At 47.9% G+C, this 21,651-nt stretch overlaps 1 protein-coding gene across 5 annotated transcripts in view; it reads right to left on the bottom strand.

Moving 5' to 3' along the window:
• Positions 1-5,710: 5,710 nt before the first annotated feature.
• Positions 5,711-21,651, bottom strand: part of CPVL (carboxypeptidase vitellogenic like) — a 93,228-nt gene continuing 77,287 nt past the window's right edge. For all 5 annotated transcript variants that reach the window (XM_081147327.1, XM_081147330.1, XM_081147329.1 and 2 more), the window contains one exon: positions 5,711-5,968. In XM_081147327.1, coding sequence (XP_081003453.1) covers positions 5,864-5,968 — 105 coding nt within the window. In that variant the 3' untranslated portion in view covers positions 5,711-5,863. The remainder of the gene's footprint in view (positions 5,969-21,651) is intronic.

The raw sequence follows: 21,651 nt of genomic DNA on the forward strand, positions 1-21,651 counted from the left end.
CTCACTGGGATTTGCTTTTCAGGAATTTATTAAGAGGCCAGAATCCAGTCAACATAGTAAACACGGGAAAGTAGCAACTTTTCATTGACAACCTTCCCATCCCCCACGCTTTCCTTCCTGATGTTGAACCTCTGTCCCCAGAGAGGCTCATTCTCACCTGCTCTCTACTCCCGATGTCACGTTGTTTTTTTACTCAGTGGCTTCGGACATGGGGAGAAACAGCTCATCAGACGTCTCATTGTGAAGACCAGGGCACCTGGGGCTTCGAGGCTGTTGCTGCATCTGCAGCTGGCACTGGGGAGATGGGCGGGCACCCGAAATCCACCGCACTGCCCTCTGGCGATTCAGGAACCCATCTCTGTTGCCCTCCTTCAAGTCTTGTCCAAGTCTTCCCACGCCCCCTTGTCTCTCTAGAGATGGGCTCTTGTTTTTATTTAATGGTACCTCTGTTGGGAATTTCGGGGTTTGTGTGGAGTGAGAAGCAGAGGAGAACGCCAACCTCGGCATTTTGAGCCTTTGCCATTCCCGGGGAATTGTTGACATGAATATTTTTTACATCACCTGATATCAGTTTCCAGAACTGGGTGTTTCCTAATAACACTGGATTATTTTTTTATTTTTGCTAATTCTCACCTGAGGATATTTTTTCCATTGATTTGTAGAGACAGGGGAAGGGAGGGAGAGATGGGGAAGAAGACAGAGAGAGACATAGAGATACAGAGAGAGAGAGTGAGAGAGAGAGAGAAACATCAATGTGAGAGAGACACATCGATTGGTTGCCTCCCACATGGGCCTGGACCAGGCTGGGGATTGAACCTGCAACCCAGGTGCACGCCCTTGACCAGGAATCACACCTCCTGTGCGTGGGCCGGTACCCTAACCACTGATCCACACTGGCCAGGGCAACACTGGACTATTGAATGTTTTGTCTTGTCCTGATAATGCTTCCAAATTGAATATGTGACCATCAACTCTTTTTACTCCAGACCAAGGAGAGAAAAAATGTTTTCCACTGAAGAGTTGAAAAATCACAGGAAATTTGGAATCGGGCTTCAGAGCCCCATGTTCCCTGGGCTGGTGCACCTGTGTCTTCTCTCTGACCAGCCAGCAAGGGAAGGACACGTTCTAGGTCAACGCTACGCAGAGCTTGGTTACTTACGAGGCCAAAAGAGAACTGCAGTTCTCATAAGAGACTAGAATTCTTTAAGACCTGTCCTTAGACTTTAGGCTAACACATGTGAAGGTTTTCCAGGGGCATAAGGGACTCCTTGGAGGGACTGCCATCTTGTTAGAGATCCGTTGTCCTCTGTCCCTCACGGCTCTACCGAGGAAAATACATTCTGGTGACATTTCACCCTGAACAAACCACCTCACTTGACTAAACAAAATCGCTCTCCACTCTTCCCTCCACCCTGTCCAAGACCGGCTTCCACTTCGAGTGCAATACCACTCCAAGTCTTTTTTTTTAAAAAAATCAACATATTTTTTCACTTTTGTTTGTTTTCGCCCAAAAGCCTTTGACATTCCCCTCTAGTGAGTCACACTGTGGGAGCATTTCTAAGTGACCTCCTTAAAGCATGTTTCTTTTCCTGGGGGAGATGGGACATTGGTCAAGGACAGCCATCCCAATATGGGAAGTTTAATAAAGAAATGCCATTTGACCTGCCACCAAAGCCGCTGGACAGATGGGCCTCCAGAACGACAGCCGTCTGCATCTCCCCGACTCCACAGAGACGAGATGGGGCAACGAAGCGTGGTCTTCAGGGGTTTACGCAAATCGGATGGATGTGGGAGCCAGTTCTTGTTCACTGCAGAAGTTTCTGGTAGTCATTTGAGAATCCAGATTTTGCAACAAAATAATTGAACTAGCAGAGGTAGGAGAGTAAAAGTAAGAGAGCCGGAGGCAGGTGCAGGGGTGCCCAGAGCCTCACTGTCCACCCAGGACACCGCTGCTCAGGCCCAGGCCTTGGCCAGTGCTAGTCTTTGCCTCCAGAAGCCTCCAGCCTCCCCCCTCTCCGCCCCGGGAGTAGGTAGTGTCTGCTCCCAAAGTGCTCCGGCCCTTCCTCTGTGAAAGCAGGGAGCACTCTGGGGTTACAGTGACTTCCACGGTGGTCACCCACCTTCCCGTCACACAGCCCCCTCCCCCATTAGAGGGTCCCCGGGGCAGGGAATGGGCTAAATTTGTCTCTGTATCTGTAGCACCAGATACATAGGAGGGTTAATGTGGTGCATCTCCCCGTAAGATGGTAACCGGGATGGGCCAGGGATCCGGACTTTCTGCTCAGAATGTCCCCATGGCTACCTGCCTTTTCTATTCTCTTCACACAGCACCCTCCACCCCTCCTCAGTTCTCTTAGGCCCTTAATTCCTTTATCCCGTTCTATTCATGTAAGAAATCTAAGTAGCAGCGAAAACTGCTAGCTGTCCACGCCGCTTCCATGATAAATATTCCCTGGGAAATGAGGAAAATTACCGGCGTGGATTCCCGCTGCACGCCTAACGTGGAGGCTGGCTTGCATCTCCACCGAGCCTTGACTTCCTCGCACGGTGAATGTTTACTGGCTCCTGACTGCCCCGCGGCTTCCAGGCCCCCTTTCTTCTAGTAACAGCACCCTGGGGTGTTTAGGGGAGGGTAAGTGTCTCTCCCCCGGCCTCTCCTCCAGCGCCCGGCGCCCGGGGGAATGCAGAGAGGCCCACGTCACACTCCCGAACTTGCCAAAAGCCCCTTTGGAATGACCCAACAGGTGGCCTTCCTTGGGCTGCAGTGGATATAAACCGCAGCGGCCTGCTCTCAACTCCTAGGTTTCCGTGTCTTCGAGGCAACAAAGTCCATCACTTTCAGGTTAGTTTTCGTAGTGTTTTTAAAACTCTTCACAATGATTATAGCAACAACCATCACCGTCTGCAAGGAAAAGCAAGCTCATCTGTGCGGAGTGTGTTTCACTCCGGGGCACCAACGTCCTGCGTGACGCTGGAGCTGGACAGGCCTCCGGCAGTCATCGTTGCCGCTCACCGGCTTGGCCCGAGGTCAGCCCCCAGCGGCTCAGCACGGAGCATGAAACGGCTCCTGAGCTTGCTACCGGAGGCTCACCTGGCATAAAGGCCACACAGCCCGGCCCGCGTGTCAGGAGCAGCAGGCAGGGGTCTCGCCACTCAGTGAGAAAGGGAATGCCGGGGTTTCCCAAGTAAATCGGGGGCACGTCAAGCAGCGGTCACCGGATCTCGGTTCTTCGTTTCTGGCCTCATGGGTCAGGTTTTTGGTGGCATGTGAAAAGACAACTTTGGGACTTCACATCAATAAGTAATTGAATGAAAGCCCCCAGTACTTTCCAGAGAATCACACTTCCAATTTAAATCAGTTCCTTCTAGAGCAGATGCCGCGTCTAGACGTTTCCAACCAACTGGCTTACACAACTTTAAAGATGCAGCACATTTTTAATGATGGTGCACACCCAAACCCCGGGTGGGGGGTCACTGATACTGACGAAATGATGTCATCAGGTGAGAGCGCTTCGGGACCGGGAGGCTGTGTGCTTCCCTGTGGGAAGAGGGTGGGTTTAAGGAGTCCCCTGGGTTTGAACAGGAACGGGCCCTGCCATTGGCTGTGGAAACCCAGGCAAGTCTCTGTGTCCGTGACGTTCCACGACCTCATCTGTGAAATGGGAGAACCACCTACCGGGTGCTGTTTGGTGGGCACCTGGTGCATTTTAAGGACTTGAAAAGGCAGCTGTTGTTATTACCTCTGATTTCACAGAATTGGGCATTTACACCTGGAAGGAACCCTGAGGGAAGGCTGGTTTCACCATGCGGGACAGCCCCTCAGAGGTCAAGGCCGAGCCTTCTAGACCTTCCCCATGGGCCCCCAGCAGACAGGCCATTGCAATAGAAGCACTCTTCTGCCTCTTTGCAATTGCAGCCTCAAGTTCAGATCAACTCCCTGGCCCTGCCTCGGCACAGTGCAGCAACAGCCTTCAGCAAGCTCCCCCATCCCTTTCTGCAGAGTGGGGGTGGGGAGATCAGTGCCAACATTGCTCCTAATTCCAGATGCCACAGAACCCTAAATTTCTCTGGCCTCAGCCAACATGTGGCCAGACTCTCCCCGTTACCTCCCCTAACGTCTCCTTTTCTCAAATTTCTGGCTTCCTCACTTCTCCACTGTCCAGCTGCCCAGGGAACCCAAACACTCTTAGGGCCTTCTGCCAAGACTCAGTCCATCAGGGCCTGTCCTCAAGGCTCTCTTCCACAGCAAAGAGGCCGAAAGGGCAGCTCTTTCTCTGAGGTTCTGGGGCCAGATTTATTTATTTATATATATATATGTATGTATATATATGTGTGTGTGTACATATAATTGTATAAAATGTAATCATAAAATTGTATAAAAATAAAAATATGCTTTGAAAATTAAGTCTCCTTTCCACTCATATGTGTGACATGCATGGGTCTAAATCCCAGGTCTCCCGGCCACCGTTGGTGCCCTTTCTACTGCATATTTAGGGGGCCCAATACAACCGTTTTAACTCGCAGAAGGGGCTCTATGTAAAAGTTTTTGCACACTCCCCTCCCCTACTCCAGGGTGTTCTCTGCAATAATTAAAGTCTGGTTTTGATCAGAATGTTTGATTTGAAGACTTGTAGTATATGGGCCCAAAGAGAAATATGTATAAAAAAAAACAAAGGAAGATCAAAACCAAAACCTGAAAGAAATAAGGCATAAAATGAGATATTAAATGGACTCAATAAAATATCTGCAGCAAGAACGAGCTTTGACTTTGCAAATTTAGTTCTCTAGAGAGCCAGTTCATAGGTGGGTAATACGGGAGGGTAACGATGTGGAAAGAGCCAAACACGCTGTAGAATTTCAAAGACATAAGCACATGACCCGTAAACAGGAAAGATGTGCCCAGATGTGATATTCTAGTTGGAAAATTCCTAATGTATGCTCTTTACAAATATATATATATATGTTGATGCCAGAATTACCTCAATATTTTTTTTTTTTTTTTTTTTGTACTTCAACAATTATACAAAATTAGGTCATTGTTTATTTGGCTAAAAGAAGTACAGAATTTATGACCCAAATCAAAAATGGCTCATAGCTCACGTGGCCTGCAGGCTGTTTGATAAACATGTACACTTCAAATGAACCAACAAATTAAAAAAAAAAGAAAGAGCGGCAAAGATTCAGTATGTTCTCCAAGGTCCTCTGCATAGCATCAATTGGTACATCATTATTTTTATATCTGAGATTTCTATTTCAAAGCATTCCAACCTCCCTTTCGTGTGAAGACTTTCTACGTTCCAAAGTCTCTTCCCCACCGCTGTTATAACGTCACCACCATTCCTCTGGGGTGATAATTCAGCTACCCTTATCCAAAAATATTTACCAAACACCTGCATGTGGATGATCTCAGAAAATTACCCAAAAATATTTACCAAACACCTGCATATGGATGATCTCAGAAAACGCTATTATTTACAGAGTAAGACGTAGTTACAGCTCTGGCCATACATACTCTCAGGAGGAATTTAAGGTTCCCATTCAGGACCCCACATCCCACTGATCCATGTCTATCTGAGCCGGTGTCTCAGAATCCACTCATTCCATCTTTTGCAAGCTAAAAGATGTAATTCTCCATCAGGCACCGCATTTTCTTAAAGTTAACTTTGTAATGAACCCTCCCCCCCCCCCCCCCGAACAGAACCTCACTTGTCATTTCAAGGGTAACTTTTATTGATGAGAAACAGTTCTGCCGATAGGAAAAGGTTGCTTTCTTATTCGCATGACATCTTCCGTTCTGAAATCTTTCCTTTCAAAGATCCAAACCCTTGGCGTTCGTTCTCTTTGAGAAAAAGGAGCTTATCCATCAGTAAGGATCCCACCCTTTTTCAAAAATGAATCGATTTATCATGTCAAAGGATCGCAGGGGCTGGTCGTAGGGCAAAATATGTCCTCCACCTCGAACAATGACCTTAGAGAAGAAAAATAAAAAACAAAAAATTGAAATTTCACACAAAGTTGCGTTCATCATTAACTTGCATAAAACTGGAAAATTGCTCCCTGTCTTTTCCTTCTTGGGAGTGAGCTGTCCGCTCCCCAGGCTGTGATGCAATTCTCACCCGGTCAGGCCTGTCGTGGGGAGACCCACCCCGGTCACTCCGCCTGCATCCGGGTGGAGGAGTTCACCCAGTTCCACCCTGCGGTGACCTGGGCCCCTGGCCCTCACCCTGCGCTGCGCCTTCCAGCTCGGCCTTTACCCGTTGACAAAGCGGATGCTGCGATTATGCAAAAAACGAAACCAACAACAAGCGAAAAATGCCTGCCGCCTGAAATTGTAAAAGGCCATTTTTTGAGCAGCATAGAGTTAGAACACTCTTTCCCCCCAACATTTGATTATGAGAAGTTTTCAAACGTAGAGCAAATCTGAAAGATTTTCGTATGCGCACCATTCAGGTTCTCTCACTAACGCCCGCCTGACTCACCTCCTCGCACGGGGGTCCCACGGCTTGTGTATTGTTCCATCGTATTTTCTGACGCGTTTCAAAGTCAAATAGATCAGTACACTTTGCCCCAAATGGTATGCGGAATTAACGCACAGTTTTAAGCACAGACTCGCCAAGTTTGGATAACAGTGGAGCTCTGTGGCCCCTCTCGGGATGTATAAACACCCCCCAAACACCTAGGTGAGGTGAGTTCAGACCCACGCATGGACCTACGAGGGGTCCACCCTTGTGCTAGGCTCCCCACTGACAAAAAGGGGACCTGTCCCTCCACTGACCAAGCCTCTAGCGTTAGCACGTGTCCCAAATAGAAGACAAGGGGTGGCCTTCGTGATTCAATTCCAAAGGGAAAGGACGGACGCTGAGTGCTGGGAGGTGACACGCAGGCGAGACCGCCGCGGCCTGTGGTGCTCTGTGGCACGTGGAGAGCAGATGGGTTCGTAGCAGATGAACGGAGTGAACACACCCAGCACAAGGATCACAGGCAGTAACTTCTAGCTGCTGAATCGCAACCAGCAATTAAAAATCACTTTGACGAGGGCCTTCCTGAGAGGCTGGGCTCGTTTCACCTGCCCCAGGCGAAGGGAACTGAGGCATTTATTATATTAACCTTGTCCCCCAACACCCACCACCTCACAGGCAACCTCGCTGTGCGGTGAGAGGGATCGACGCCATTTAGATGAATTTACTTTGCAGCTCAGCTGGCCAGGCTGTGTGCGGACAAATGCCAAGAGCGCATTCACATCGGGCAGAGGTGGCTGAGCTCTTTGGGGCTCTTAGGTGGCCTGTCCAAGTCACACAAGTGTAAGTGAGAGAATTAGCTAGGACCCTGGCTTCTGACGCAAACACCAGTGTTTTAAGTCACATCATTGTACTCGTACAAGAATCCTTACTCTTGGACCGCACTTCAGGGCTTAGTCACAGAACACCGCACCCACCTCTCAGCAGCCCCCGAGGGAGGGGAGGGAAGGGGACCACCCTGCAGATGTGACACTGGACCTACTCCTCCTACGAGGTCGGAAACACCTGCCTCGTGTCACACTCCGTGGAAGTCAGCTGCGCCCGGCGGCCCGGACAGGGGAGGCCGTCCACCACGCGGGCCCGGGCTTGCCTCCGGACCCCAGCATGTCGCACCCTTTGTCACAGGCTGGAAGTAACAGGCAGACGTGTGACAAGAGCCCCTGCAGATGACTCTGGAGGAAAACGTTCGCTGCCCCCACTCTCCCGGGGTAGAACCCTCTTCCTGTAAACTCCCCTCCAAATCTCTGGCCTTGGCAGGAATCGGATGAGTGATTTTTATGCAACCTCAGCTCAGCGGAGGACACTTCACGAAGTCATGTTTGTGACAAAACCCAGCTGCTTCGACTGGAAATGAGTTTGGCGGCCATGGTCCAGAGCAGCAGTAAACTGAATACCTGAGAGCTAAGGTCACGCTGCCCCCAGGGCCAGCCGGCAGCCAGCGGGGGCGACGCACAGAGTGTTGGGGCCTGGGCTCGGGGGGGGGGGGGGGTCAGAGCGCAGGAGCAGGGCTCCAGGCACGCAAGCTGTGTGACCTTGGGCACGTACCTGAACCTCTCTCAGCCTCAGTTTCTTTACACGACAGGGAAAGAAGAATTACCACTGGGCGCAGTTGAGACTTGCAGGAGAAATTAATGAAATCACGTCCGCGGAACACTCAGCACGATGCCCGGCCTGGGGTGACACTCAAGAAATACTAGTCATTGTCTTTAGTCTTCTGACAATGACCCTTATTCAAAATCCAACATCAATGTGCTTGTATCAACTACCCTTGAATACTCTGTTCCTACATTACATCAAAAATCTTGATTTAAGGAAATTGTTTACAACCTGAACATGCATAAAACTACCTGAGCTGGCTAAATGGACGGCTGGGCCTGCCCATAGACGCCCATTCTGAAGGGCTGGGGGGGGGGCAAGAATTTGCATCTCTAACAGTGCCAGAGTAATGCTGATGCTGTGGTCCAGGCACGACTGTGAGGACTCCTGGTTAGAACTTTTTCTATCCTGCGGCAAATCAGGCAACTCTCGGTTGACTTGGAGGGAGACTACAAGTAGAAATGTGTTGAACTCCTACTCATGACCTCACCTTAGTGGATTTCTTCCTGATCGCCTGCTTTCCTGGATTTTACACACACACACACACGCACACACACGCCTGCCTTCTATATCCACGATAATCACGTGATCAAGAAGAGACGACACGGCTGGGTGTTATAATTCTGATTCTCTGTGACCTGCCTGGCCCTGGTCCATTGTCAGCTGCCATATGTAATGACAAATGCCATCAAAAATGGTGTTGCCCTGGCCGGCGTGGCTCAGTGGTTAGAAGGTTGGCCCAGGCACTGAAGGGTCCCAGGTTCAAGGGCAGGGGCAAGGGCACGTACCTGGGTTGCAGGTTCGATCCCCGGCCCCGCATGGGGCGTGTGCTGGAGGCAACCAATCGATGTGTCTCTCTCACATGGATGTTTCTCTCTCTCCCCCTTCCACTCTCTCTGAAAAAGCAATGGAAAAAAATACACCCTCGGGTGAAGATTAACCAAAAAAAATTGGTGTTATTAAGATGGGAAAGGAAAGCTCATTTGGGAACAAAGTCTTTTTCACTTGCCACAAATTCTCAAAGGATATTCCCCAGCCGATTCACGGACAGCATTTTGCTGACGTTGATCAACCTCACAGATCTATGAGAGCTGCAAAACAAACCCCTCTGCTGTTTACAGCCACACCGCTCCCGCTCCCAAGTCAAGGCCGCAGGCCACTCCGCAGTTCTCAAGGTGTGCAGCAGGCTGTGACAGGGCTGTGATTACCTATTCAAATGCGACACGATTCGTCTCAAGGCTCCCTGGGCAGAAATGGCCTCATCACCAAGACTGTCTCTGCGCTGTTTCCACACTAGGCCGAAGCCGATGGACTCAAGTGTTCCAGATGTTCTGGGGGTCACGAACGTGTCATGAATTTTAAAAGGGCCCCATAAAACACGTCAAAGCCTCGATTCACTCTGTGTTTTAGAGAGTTGTACAGTTCTGCCTGGAACTGGAAACACGGTCCCGGTAGTAAAGGCTTCCCAGTCGTGCCTCTTTAGAGGGAAAACTACAATGTAGGGGGAATTCCTAGGGGAGTGTGTATGCGGGGGTGTCGGGGGACTGCACGGGGCTCTTGGAGGACAGGTCACTGGACAGATCGTGGAGGGTGGGTGGGGGGAGGGAAGCATCGCAGACAGAGGACACTGTGCGTGCACGAGCCGCGGGGCATGGGATTCATGGCACGTGCCTGTGCCTTAACCTGCAAATGGTTCCATTTATGAAGGTATAGAGGGAAAACACAGGGAGGGTAAACAAGGTAAACCTCAAGTGACATGCTGCTGAGATGTGTGGATCTGCATGTGTTAAAATACACAAAACGTAAAATGATCGTTCTAACCATTTTACAGTGAACAGTCCAGTAGCATTCGGTGCATTCGATGCTGTGCAACCATCACACTACCTAGATGCAGGGTGTTTTCATCATTTCAGAGGAAGCCCCATCCCAGGGGCCATCACTCCCCACTGCCCTCTCCCTGCCCGTCCCTGGCACCCACTGACCTGCTTTCTGTCTCTGTGGGTTTGCCTGGTCTGGATACGTCCTAGAGGGTTATGTGCGGTCGGGGCAGTGACATGCTCAGGTCTGCACTCGGGGAGGACGACTTACCATGTGCTGAGGGGCTGATCTGAAAGGGAACGGTACCGGGGCAGGCGGGGGGCCCAGCTGTTCAGGTGACAAAGATATAGGCTCGTAGGACAGGCAACGAGAAGGGCAAGGAAGTGGGGGCTGCTGGGGGGAAGCAGCGACATTAGTCACCAATTAGATACAAAGCTTGAGAGAGAGCACCCCCTAAACCACATGCCCCCTCCCCGCTGCAGGCTTTCTCTTTCTCAAAATAAATTGGAGAAACATCCCCCCAAATGGGTCCATTTTATAAGGTTCGAAGCAACTCTGAAACCTTGGCTCAGGAAATCGGAGGGGAGGGCTGCAAACATCTGCAGGAAGACAAGAAGGTGATGTCGCCTGCGTCCGGCCCTGCATCCCCGCTTAGTTCTAGTATAACTGGCGATCATCGCTTCAAGGCACACCAACCACATTCACGGGAACCTTCTGGTGGTGTCAGAGCCCTTGGGACACTCCCGAGCTGGTCTGTTTGGGACGCCGGGCCAGACAGGGTATCTAGATTTAACTGTGTTCCTGACCCACAGCCTAAGGGGACCCGGACCTGCAAACGTCCCCAGGTTCCAGGAATTTAGGATGCCATTTCTTTAAAGAAAACAAGGTGCGCAGTTTTTGCTACTAAAGCAAAGACGGTGCAAAGCGAAACAGGGCCCTTAGCCCAGGTGACAATGTGACAATCTTAATGTAACTTTATTTCCTTTCCTCCCACTGCCCATTCCTCCACCCCACTCCACCCTCTCTACCTTGTTAACTTGTTGGCTCTATTTAACATTCCCACAAGCAAGTTTGTGAATCTGGTTACACTTGCAATTAAACAACAAAAGAGGTTACTGTTTAAAAAGCAAACCCAATTCCCTCTTTGTTCTTCAAATAGTATTAATTTTTCAAACCCATCCTCCTTTGTGTGGATAATACGTTAGATGCTAAACTTCTTAGTATTTATTCACTTCCCATAATGAAATGGTTCTCTGTTAAATTTCAGTAGGTTATTAAAAACCACTCAACAGCTAAGAGAAAATTATGCATCATTGCCCAGCGGTCACACCTCAGTAAACAGATCTGATATCCAATTTATATATTTTAAATAATACAATAAATTAGCTCCCCGAGTATTAGCTAAGTGCATATCTGGGCAGCTTAATTCAGAAGCATTCTCTTAGTGCTAATAAGCCCTCTCTAATGAAAAAGAAACACATAAGTTGAGAGGACTCTTGGCAAACAGAGTAAAATTGGGATTTGCTATTGTTTATTATTTCCTTTGTTTTCAGGAAGCAAGCTGCGTCCTCTTTTGAGAAAAGGGAAATAACCCAACTACCAAGAATTCAATTTTTAAAAAGGAGATGACACTGGAGTCGGCCCCCGAGGTAATGAAACTTTTACACCACCTTCCCTAAACTGCTTTCCCCAAATATTCCCCCTTGCTCCTCTTATGTGACACAGAAAGGAAATAGTCTTGAGCTGACATAAGTGATGCATCCTTTAGCTTGGAGGGAATTGTTGTCAACTATTCATTATCTCCGCATGTCTAGCCTGTTTCCTAGAAGACGCTGTGGCGTGTACGACTGGCGAGCGACAATAGAGTCCCTTGAGAACTGCAGCATTCACACACACACACACACACACACACACAAGCGCGCGCGAAAAGGGCGCAGGCATGAGGCAGGGGTCGGCTTGATTTTAATTCTAATCTGCCGGGCATTTACGGAGTGCCAGGACCTGTGCTAAGGGGTTTGCGAAAAACAGAAATCATACGTTATTCCTGTCCTCAGGCGCTCAGCGTCAAACAGGGGAGGAAGGCGGCTAACGAGTTAAAGGAAACCCCAGTGTGGTCCATGCAACGGGCGGGGTGGTGCAGAGAGATGCAGGGAGGCTTCTGGGAGGAGGCTTCCTGCAGGTGATGCTGGAGCTTAGCTTCCAGGGGCAAGTGGAGGTTTCCCCGGGGGCCAGGGGCGGAAGGGCCTCGCGAGGGTTAGGGAGAGCGTCCCCCGTGCAAGCTGCTGGCCCACAAAACAGCAGGGTGTGTGTTTGGAAAATTATAAGGTGTTTTGTCTTCTCATTGAGAAAAAGGGACAGTGAGAGTTCAGGTTGGGGAAGGAGCGGAGGCCGGATCCACCATCTCGGCTGTTCTAGGAAAGAGTCTGGGCTCCGTTCTGCAGGGAGCAGAGTCAGGGGGAGGGTCAAACAAAGGAAAAACACGACCAGACTTGCGTTTGGGAAAAAGCGCAGAGAGGAGGGTAGGTTGGAGGAGAGGGAGACTAGTTAAGACCAGCTAAGGAGGCTCTTGTAAAAGGCAAGAAATTTAAACAACTTAAAACATATTTAGAGTGTTCGTGAATAGCAGCTTTTAGAACTTGGGCCTTTCCTTCAACCACCACAGGGAGAAACTGTTTTACTCTAGAATTCATAAGGCGGGGTAGCCATGGTTTTTCCTGGTGTCCCTAAAATGCTGCACTTTTTTTTATTGGTTTGTATAAAATCAGTGTTTTTCTCTTGAAGTAATTCTCCGTGGTTTCTGTCGCAAGCAGCAGGAAATGAATCAAGTCAGGGCAGAGAAGGAGATGCTAGAAAGCAGATGTGAGAAACGCTAGCTAAGGAACTGGGGGAGTAATATTTGCCAATTACAATTTTTCTTAATTTTCTGGTAAGACTCGCAGCAAAGCGGCTGCTAAACAGCTTCCCTTCCTTGTTGTTTTGTGGGAAAGTGATGGAAGGGAGGGGACTTGTTGGGAAAACACTCAGAGTCTTCTCCCAGATGGCCCTGGGCTTGCCTGCAAATCCGCCACAGAAGTTGAAATCTGCCTTTTACTCAGTTGCTTTTTAGACTGAGCCACTGCGGGTGAGTGGACGTAAAACGATGCTGAAGGAGCCCTGGCCAGCATGCTCAGTGGTTAGAGCCTGGCCTGCGCACCGGGGGCTGTGGGTTCAATTCCCGGTCAAGGTCACATACCTGGTTGCAGGTTCGATCACCGGCCCCGGTTGAGGGGGGGTGGTGAGAAGCAACCAATCGATGTGTCTCTCTCACATCGATGTTTCTCTCTCTCTTTCTTCCCCCTTCCCTTCCATTCTCTCTAAAAATCAATGGAAAAAATATCCTCAGGCAAGGATTAACAAAAAAACAAACAAACAAATAAAAAAGATGTCCAAGGAATACATTTCTGTTTTTTTGGGTTTTTTTGAGCTGGATAGTTAGGTAGCCAACCTCAGCACAGGACATCCTGAGAGAAAAATGCATCTGCAAAACCAAAGCAGCTCCAACAACGAGGCATGACAGGCTCACCCCACCCTTTCATTGTGCGTGGATGCTGGTCTTTCAATCTGATGGTAGCCAGAGATGAAGACAGGAAAGACAGCAAGAGACGAAGAAGGCCAACCATGAGTGTCAGACACGGGAAAAGACGTTAACCCCCTTCAACTCAACAAGCCCAGGGGAAGGATGACTAGAGATGAGGCCACGAGGGGGTGATGCAGTGGAATGACCAGGATTCCTACACATCACTGGCAAGAGCGCATCAATGTGGGGAACAGTCTGGCATTCTCTCATGAAGATAAGATGCTCAAATCCTGTGAGCTCACCAATTCCACCTCTAGGCATTATTTTTAGAGAAACTCTTACACACACAGGCACAAGGAGACATGCAAGAGTGCTCGTAGCAGCAATATTTGTAGTAGCAAAAAAGTGGAAACAACCTAAATGTCCAGTAGCAACAGAGTGGGCAGATAACATAATCATGCAATGGAATACTACGCAGCCACGAAAAAGGAAAGAGCGCAACTGAACATATCAACGTGGACGGATCTCACAGAGCGCTGAGTAGCAAAAGTGTGTTACTGTTACATACACAGTGAACCCTTTCTCTAAAATTAAACCTGAAAAGTAAAATATTGTTTACAGAGATGTTTATCTATAGTGAAACTATTAATTTTCAAAAAGGGGAAAAGGGTTATGAAAACAAAATAAGAGAATGGGATTGGGGAGGGCAAGCTCACAGTAATGCTGCATTTCTTAAACCCGTCGGTAGGTGTAAGGGCCGGTAAGTTCATTTATCACTGCTTGTTGTATCTTACACACGTATTATACATATTCTCTGGATGTTATTCAATTTTTAGTTTAAGAAAAGAAAAACCACCCACTGATGCCAGCAAACTCACAAAACTATAAATCTTTAAGAAATTTAACACGCTCTCTGCTGTGCTGTTTTTTTCTGCCCAACAGAGAGATGAGGAGATGGGCCATTTGTCTAAAAACAGTAAGTGGGGAGGGTACAGAGAAGCAACTGAATGGAAACAAAGGCAAAAATGGGGAGTCCCCCTCTGCAAAGCGGCTCTAAGGAGACAGAGCTGGTGCCGGGATCTAAACCTTGGGACTCCGGTTGCTGCATCAAAAAATAAATATTAGGAACAAAAACAAACATGCACATCTCCGTGCTGGACGTCAGAAGAGCAAGTTGCCAAATATTTGAGGTTTTTTTCTGGGTTGTTTTTTACTCTCTAAATCTAAACTCCCATAGTCCCCTTCTTCTCCGTTTCCATATGTTAGAAGCTAAGTACACACGGAAAAACAAAACCAAAAAGGCTGGGTGCTTCGTTTACTGTCAACAGGGATGGTTCCGATTACTGTTCTCGGAGAGGGGACTCACTGCTTTAGCAACATCTCGCTCCTCCGTGTCGCCGCTTTGATTTCCATCATTAGCCTGCCGTGGAGCAAAATGTGGGACACCCCCAGCCCCCTGTTCCTTCCACCTCTCACCAAGACAGTCCCCTCACTACAGAGAAGCTGAAACTGGATACAGTTACAGTAGTTCCAGGCCCTTCCCATAAACAACATTTGGCCCATTTCACCATTTGAGCCTTTAACACATAGTATCTATTAAGGACCCTCTTACACTGGGAAGTGCTTCTTGCCCTGTGAAAACAGAGTAAGGTTAGGACAAGTCAATAAAGGCGGGAAGAATCAATATGACATGCTTACCAGGGGGCAGCGATGTATAAGCATGATTTCAATTAATCCTAATCATGAATCCTGCCCTGAGAGAGGTGGGTATTAATATTACCCCGCTTCACAGGCGAGGAATCTCCCGGCGAGCGTCAGGGACTTGCCCAAGGACACATGCCTAGTGAGTGGTGGACCAGGAAGCGAATCCAGGTCTAACGTAGTATCCAGTCCCTTAATCCCTCTACGACAAGGTCACTGGACTGCGGTGACAGTAGAAGTAGTTAGAATTGCCCAGGAAATAAACTAGAAATAAAATCCCTCTACTTGATAGTTAAGCTTAGAACTTCTCCATCTGGAGTCACCAAAGGTGGCCTGTGGTTGGGGTTGTGAAGGGTCTGAAAATTATTTTTAACAATTCAAATACTCTTAACAACATGGGCTCTTGGTCTTTTTTGTCTTGGTCTTATTCTGGGAGTGTCCCTAGGTTGCACTAGACAATAGCCATGGACTCTTATGGCTGTTGTCCAGGGCAACCTAGGGACACTCTCGGAATAATGTTTTAAAATATAATATACAATATAACATAACAACAAAATATAGAAATAAAAGAGATCCCACATGAAGCCATACATTGAAGTTATCAATAGAGTAAAAAACAAATTTGTGATACAGTAGGACACGTATTTCTATATGAACACATTCAATAAGAGCAACCAGTGGGCCTGATAACTACTGTAATCTTAAAGCACTGATGGCCATAAATGTTGTTTCAAGGTATCTGCAACAGCGTATGCATTTGATATGAAAATATGTCTGCTTTCTATTGGTGACAAAGTCAAAGACACTGCCAATGCCGCCGTGGTTTGTGGCCGCCACTCATAATGGCAGGAAATGCTAAATTTCTTAATTCATAATGGAAGGAAATGCTGTTTGGGTTAGCGCTTAGTAAAAATAAAGCTGCAATTTTTTTTCCCCTTCTAAGTTCACTGACCCCTTGAATCCTAACACAGGCAGGCCCGACACCCAGGTGAAGAACCCTTCTTAAATAACCCAACGATCGCCTCATGGAAGTGCTAAGTTTATTCCTGATACGGCTTCAGTCCAAATCAATGCATGCTCATTCCTGCTTTGACGTGGCATTAGCTGTATCCATTCATCCATCATAGCATTTGCTCAATAATTAACATCCACAAACAACAGGTAAGGACCTAATATCCAGAAACAAGTCCACGGTGACTGGTGGACCAGTCAGTCTCCGCTGAGAACCCCTCAGGGTGGTGCTTACAGTAGGCCCTCCTTGATCTAATGGTTTCTTTGTTGGAAAGTAACAAAGGCACACTGCTACCTAAAGACTTTGTACCCAAGGACCACGTCGTTTCAGTACAGGGCAAAAACTTGGCTGGGAAAAAGAAGCCAATGTTTTGAATGAATTAGAGTCTAAATTACCCACGGTCTATCGGTGTTTTGAGTGGACAAAGGCCACTTGTAAGCCTACAATGCACGGCAGGGACTGAGATCTAAAATGTAGCGTCAAGTTTTGGCTGAAGATTTCAGGGAACCAGAGCCACATCAGCAGACACTGTGGACTAGGGGACACTTTGCTAAATGTGATGCTTCAGCTCAATGACTGGTTTGTTAAGAGTATAACTATGTTCTCAGGTTTCTGGCTGGCCTGGAAGTAAGTAAAATAGGTCAGGGTGTAGAAAACACTTGAGGCATCAGAATGGTAGTTTATCGAAATATAAGCCACACAGGGCTCCTGCAAGATGAAGGCCATTTTAGTACCAATAGAGGGACAAAAGACATCACAGTTCAGGGTTCCCCAAAACTCGCCACACATTAGAATTCCCTAAGACACTTAAATACTGATGCTCAGGTCCTACCCCAGATCAATAAAGTCAGAATATCTGGAGACAGGGCCTGGGAATCTACATTAGTCAGGGTCAAGTCGTGCTGATTTAGTTAATGTAGTAGATTAACAATGGTCCCAAATTCTTTGCCGAATTCTGCCCATCGAGATGAATCTGGCTTTGCTCTGTGGTTTTCTTTGACCCAGAGAATGCAATGGAAATAACATTCTGGGACTTTGGAATCCTGGCCTTAAAAGGACTGTCATCCTTGCTTCTCAATTAGGGGAACCAGCTTCATGCTGTGAAAGCCAGGCCAGGACACTGCCTGGTTAGAGGCCATCTGGAGAGGAGACCACCTTGGATGTCCCAGCTTCAGCCAAACTCTCAGCTGAATGCAGTTGCATGTGTGACCTCAGCTTGCGTCATCTGAATCAGAAGAACCACCCAGCTGAGCCCATTCCACCCACATCATTGTGACAAAGAATAAATTATTGTATTTAAGCCACTACATTTTGGTGTGATTTCTTATTCCAGAATAAGTAAGTGGAAAAAAAGATTTGCCGACAATGCGCTATTCTTCTTCTTGGAATATCGGTTGTTTCCTCTCTTGGAATCTCAACAAGAATTGAAAAGCAAGGCTGGATTCATCTTTCTAATGCTGCTAGAAGACAAAATTACACTGAGAGTGTAGGCAAAAGCTTACATAATACAAACAAAGGAAGACCAATATTCCATGTGGTCTTAGGCAACCCCCCGGCTCCTGAGAGCTTGCAACTACATTATCTGGGTGGCCAATGTGACAGACAGAGACATCCACCATCAGATCCCCCTTCATGGGTGCACTTGCTGCCCAGCTGCTGGGAGTCCAGTCAGCAGAAAGCCTCCAGCTGTCCAGCTCCTTCAGGGTCTGCACAGAGCAGTGTTTCCTAAGATGATGCCCACATTTGGTGACTGAGTGAGGTGGGTTTAGAAAGGCCTGGTCATTTTGGCCGGATGTGGAACACTGATGGAAACTACTCTCTCTGGAGCTCCCTGCAAGGCTGGCCAAGGTTTATTAGGCCTGTATCACAGCTGGATCTCCAACCCCTTCCTTTCAAAGGTGCCAATTTCTAATAAACATCTTGTATCCCAAATTTAGTCTCAATGCCTGCTTCTGGAGAACCCGCCATGAGGTCTAAGAGGTTTTCATTTTGAGGATGTGGGGTGTGGTTTGATTGCTATGTTCTGGTTTCCGGGCCACAGTCTGAGTCCCATAAATGAACAGAAGGATTTTCCCTAGTTCTAGAAGACGGAGACAAAGAACCCATGAATGGGGACCTCCCCCTTTGTGGAAGGGAACAGGGCTGGGAGAGAGATGAATATTCTGTCGAACAGTTTCTGTAACAGAGCCAAAACATTTTCCCAGGGAATTAGCTGCATTTGGTAATCATTGTTTCAAATCTGTCTGGCAGTTACTTTCCTCCATTACATAGTGTCTTAAATGCTCACTCCCTCTCAAGCAGTCACATTTATTGCTCTTTGCTCACCCTGATCTTGCCAGTGCAATCAAGAAGTTGCTGAAGACCTTCCTGGAACTGTGATTTCCTTCAGAAATAGTTCCTAATGCTCCCAAAGCTGTTTAAAATTATTAAAAAATGAATCGTCAGCAGGAAGTTCGAGGAAGGCAGGCGGCTAGCTCCCTGTGGATTATCCGTTGAAACACTCAAATCCTTCCACTCAAGGTACTGTGGCTATTCTTTTTTCCGTCTTTTAGTTGTGTGTCGTCAAAGGAACACAATAAAGATAATGCTAGTTTTAGAAAAGCACAGTTAGGAAGCCGGAGCTCTGCCCTCTGTCTGCACACCAGACTTTGCCCGCTCTCCATGAATGTGCCCCTCTTTTCAGGGGACAAATGACTCCCTGAGGATTGCATGTGCCACCAAAGGCTGTGCACCACCCACACTCCACCCCACCTTTGTCACCAGCACCACCTCACACACACCCCAAGGGCAGACGCGTGGCCTGGTTCTGGCCAACCTGAGCCTCCCATCCCTTCCCACTCGGCTGCCCTCTCAGGTGAAAAGGCCCTGTGGTGCATGGGAAAGGTTGGTTTGGGTGGTCAAATCTCAGACACAACTACTACTTGAAACTTAAGCAAGTTGCTTAGGTAAAACTTCGGTTTCCTCATTTATGAATTGATAAATTCAATCACATAATTTACAGGGGAGCTGCCAGAATTCCACAACCCGGCGGATGAAAAGGCGTGTGGCAGACCACAGGCCCAAGGGCCTGGCATCTTAGCTCTGACACGACATGGGTAGGAGACTTCGGGGCAGTCACTTAACCTCTGGGCTTCACTTTCCCCATCTGGAAAATTAGATCTAAAATTTGTTCTAGCTGTAAAATGTTACCTAGCTGAGATAACCCATCCAGAGATCACTGAAAAACCTGAATTGCTATTGATCATGAAAACAAACAAACAAAAGATAATGACTTAAACTACCATCAGGAAAAACAGATTTGCTGGATATTATGCTAAAGTCATAATATGAGAAGCTATCTCTAGTAAGATTTGGTAAGAACGAAAACTGACCAGGGACTTTTCTTTAAATGTTTATATGGAAAATAATTTCAAAAAAAATATTTTCAGTAAAATAAAGATAGAAAAATCTGTAATGGTTTCAATGCTTTTGTCAGAAAAATTCAGCTTAATAAAATTTATTCTAGAAAAATGTTCTTACAGAAGGTCATCAGTGTTGCCAGTATTCGGATTACAGTTTTATATTTTCAAATGTGGAGTGAAAAGTTCCTGGGGGTGAAGGCGATGACTCAGTGATGCAAGAATAAAATGTCCTGCGTTTCAAAAGCCATGACAGCACTGAAAGAGCTCATGACAGCAACTCTGACTCTCAGAGAAGGACAGAGAAAGACCCCAAAAGGAGCAGAAAGGTGGCCTTGACCGTGATGGCCATGGGTTGTCACCAGCCAGAGAGAGAGAGGATCAGACCTCTGGCCTGCACTATAACAGGATTAAGTCAACCTCTATCTCAATGTACACACATACACATACACTCACATATACACACATGCACTTATATACATACGCACATATACACACACACATATACATATACATGTATACTTATATACATATGCACACATACACACACACACCAGAGTCAACAGTAATAGAGAGAAATATATGTGTGTGTGTGTGTGTGTGTGTGTGTGTGTGTATCTATACCCATGCTATTCCATATTTCTTGCTAAAAGGCCCCTCTGGGCATTAGTGAAAAGTAAATATTTCAGGTATTTCTTAGAAGATATCTTGGAGATAACTCAGTCCAAACCTGTCATTTTACAGATGAAGAAACTGAGGCTCAGAAAAGGCCACTGCCCCAGATGACATAAGGCCGTGTCCAAGTCTTAGAAGGGTACAGCTGCCAAAGACGTGCTCGCTCTAGGCCAGGTCCTGCAGGGGGTGACAAGCAACCTTCACCCTGTGCCTGCTGCCGAGGGCTGGCTGCAGGGGCCCCCGGTATCGCTTGACGGGAATCCATGGGGACGCCTGCTCCTCCCCCAAGCCCCCTGTGCTCCCCGCGTAGAGCTGTCATTCCTTTAAGTGGGCATTTTAAGGAACCATCCAAAGACAAGTCTACTACGGTTTTGATTTTAAATTAAGAGCTGCGGAGCCTGGCAGGGGCAGTTTCATCTTTGGCCGACACGCGTGCTTCTGTGTTGTGTGTCTCGGGCAGAAATGCAAGCCCATGGCCGACGTCCGTTGTTTTCACTGTCAGCCACTCGACATTTGGACGGTGCGTCGGTTCGGGGCTCACAGAGAATGCCTCTGTGAACACCGGGGCTCTCTCCCTCCTCCATTCCGCCTCATCTCCACTCGCCCCCACCCTCCGCTGAGCGGCAGGGGCAGGAGCTCTGCCAACGTTTTTAAATCACCTACATGACACACAGATCCCTTGCCACGTGGGGAAAGCCTCCCCATCAAACACACGTGGGCCTCGCTCCTTTGGTTGCCCGGTTTTGGCAGCCAGAGGAGTTGCCGTTGCAGCTCTCGGTGTGCTTTGCGTCCATGAGAAGGGTCAGCGGGTGTTCTGTGATATTTGCACAGGTTCTGAGTGGCAGCCAACCCCTTTTCCCACCTCGGTGGCACATGCGGCCACAATCTGGTGACCCAAGCTGATGCCCTGTGCACAGAGCTGTCAGGACCCGTGTGCAATGCCAGCCACTGCAGCGCCCACAGGCTGGGCTGGGGACACAAATAAACAAGTGGGGAGGTAGCCGAGAAAGGATCTGGAGGACACGCCGAGCGTGCCCGAAGCCACCCTCCTTGGAAAGCAGTGAGCAGATGGGGACAAGTGACATGTCCATTGCTCCCCGGCTGCTCTGCATTCAAGTCTGCCCTTAATGGCCTAAATATTAATATTACAACTTCCCCCTAAGAGCTGATTTTCAATCATTTGCCCTGATCTTGACTTTTACCGTTCTTACATGTTATTTAATGGTTACAGCAACTGGGGTGGGGGAGGCAAAGCCACCCTTCCTACATGAGAACACCCATAATTTTACTTGACCTATGATTTCTTCTAACATGAGTAATCCATATCATAACCCAGGAACCCTTATGAAATTCTTTGTGAACTCTCATTTATTATCT

The sequence above is a fragment of the Miniopterus schreibersii genome (assembly GCF_964146895.1).
Source record: "Miniopterus schreibersii genome assembly, chromosome: 9".
In the NCBI taxonomy this organism is placed as follows: Eukaryota; Metazoa; Chordata; class Mammalia; order Chiroptera; family Miniopteridae; genus Miniopterus; species Miniopterus schreibersii.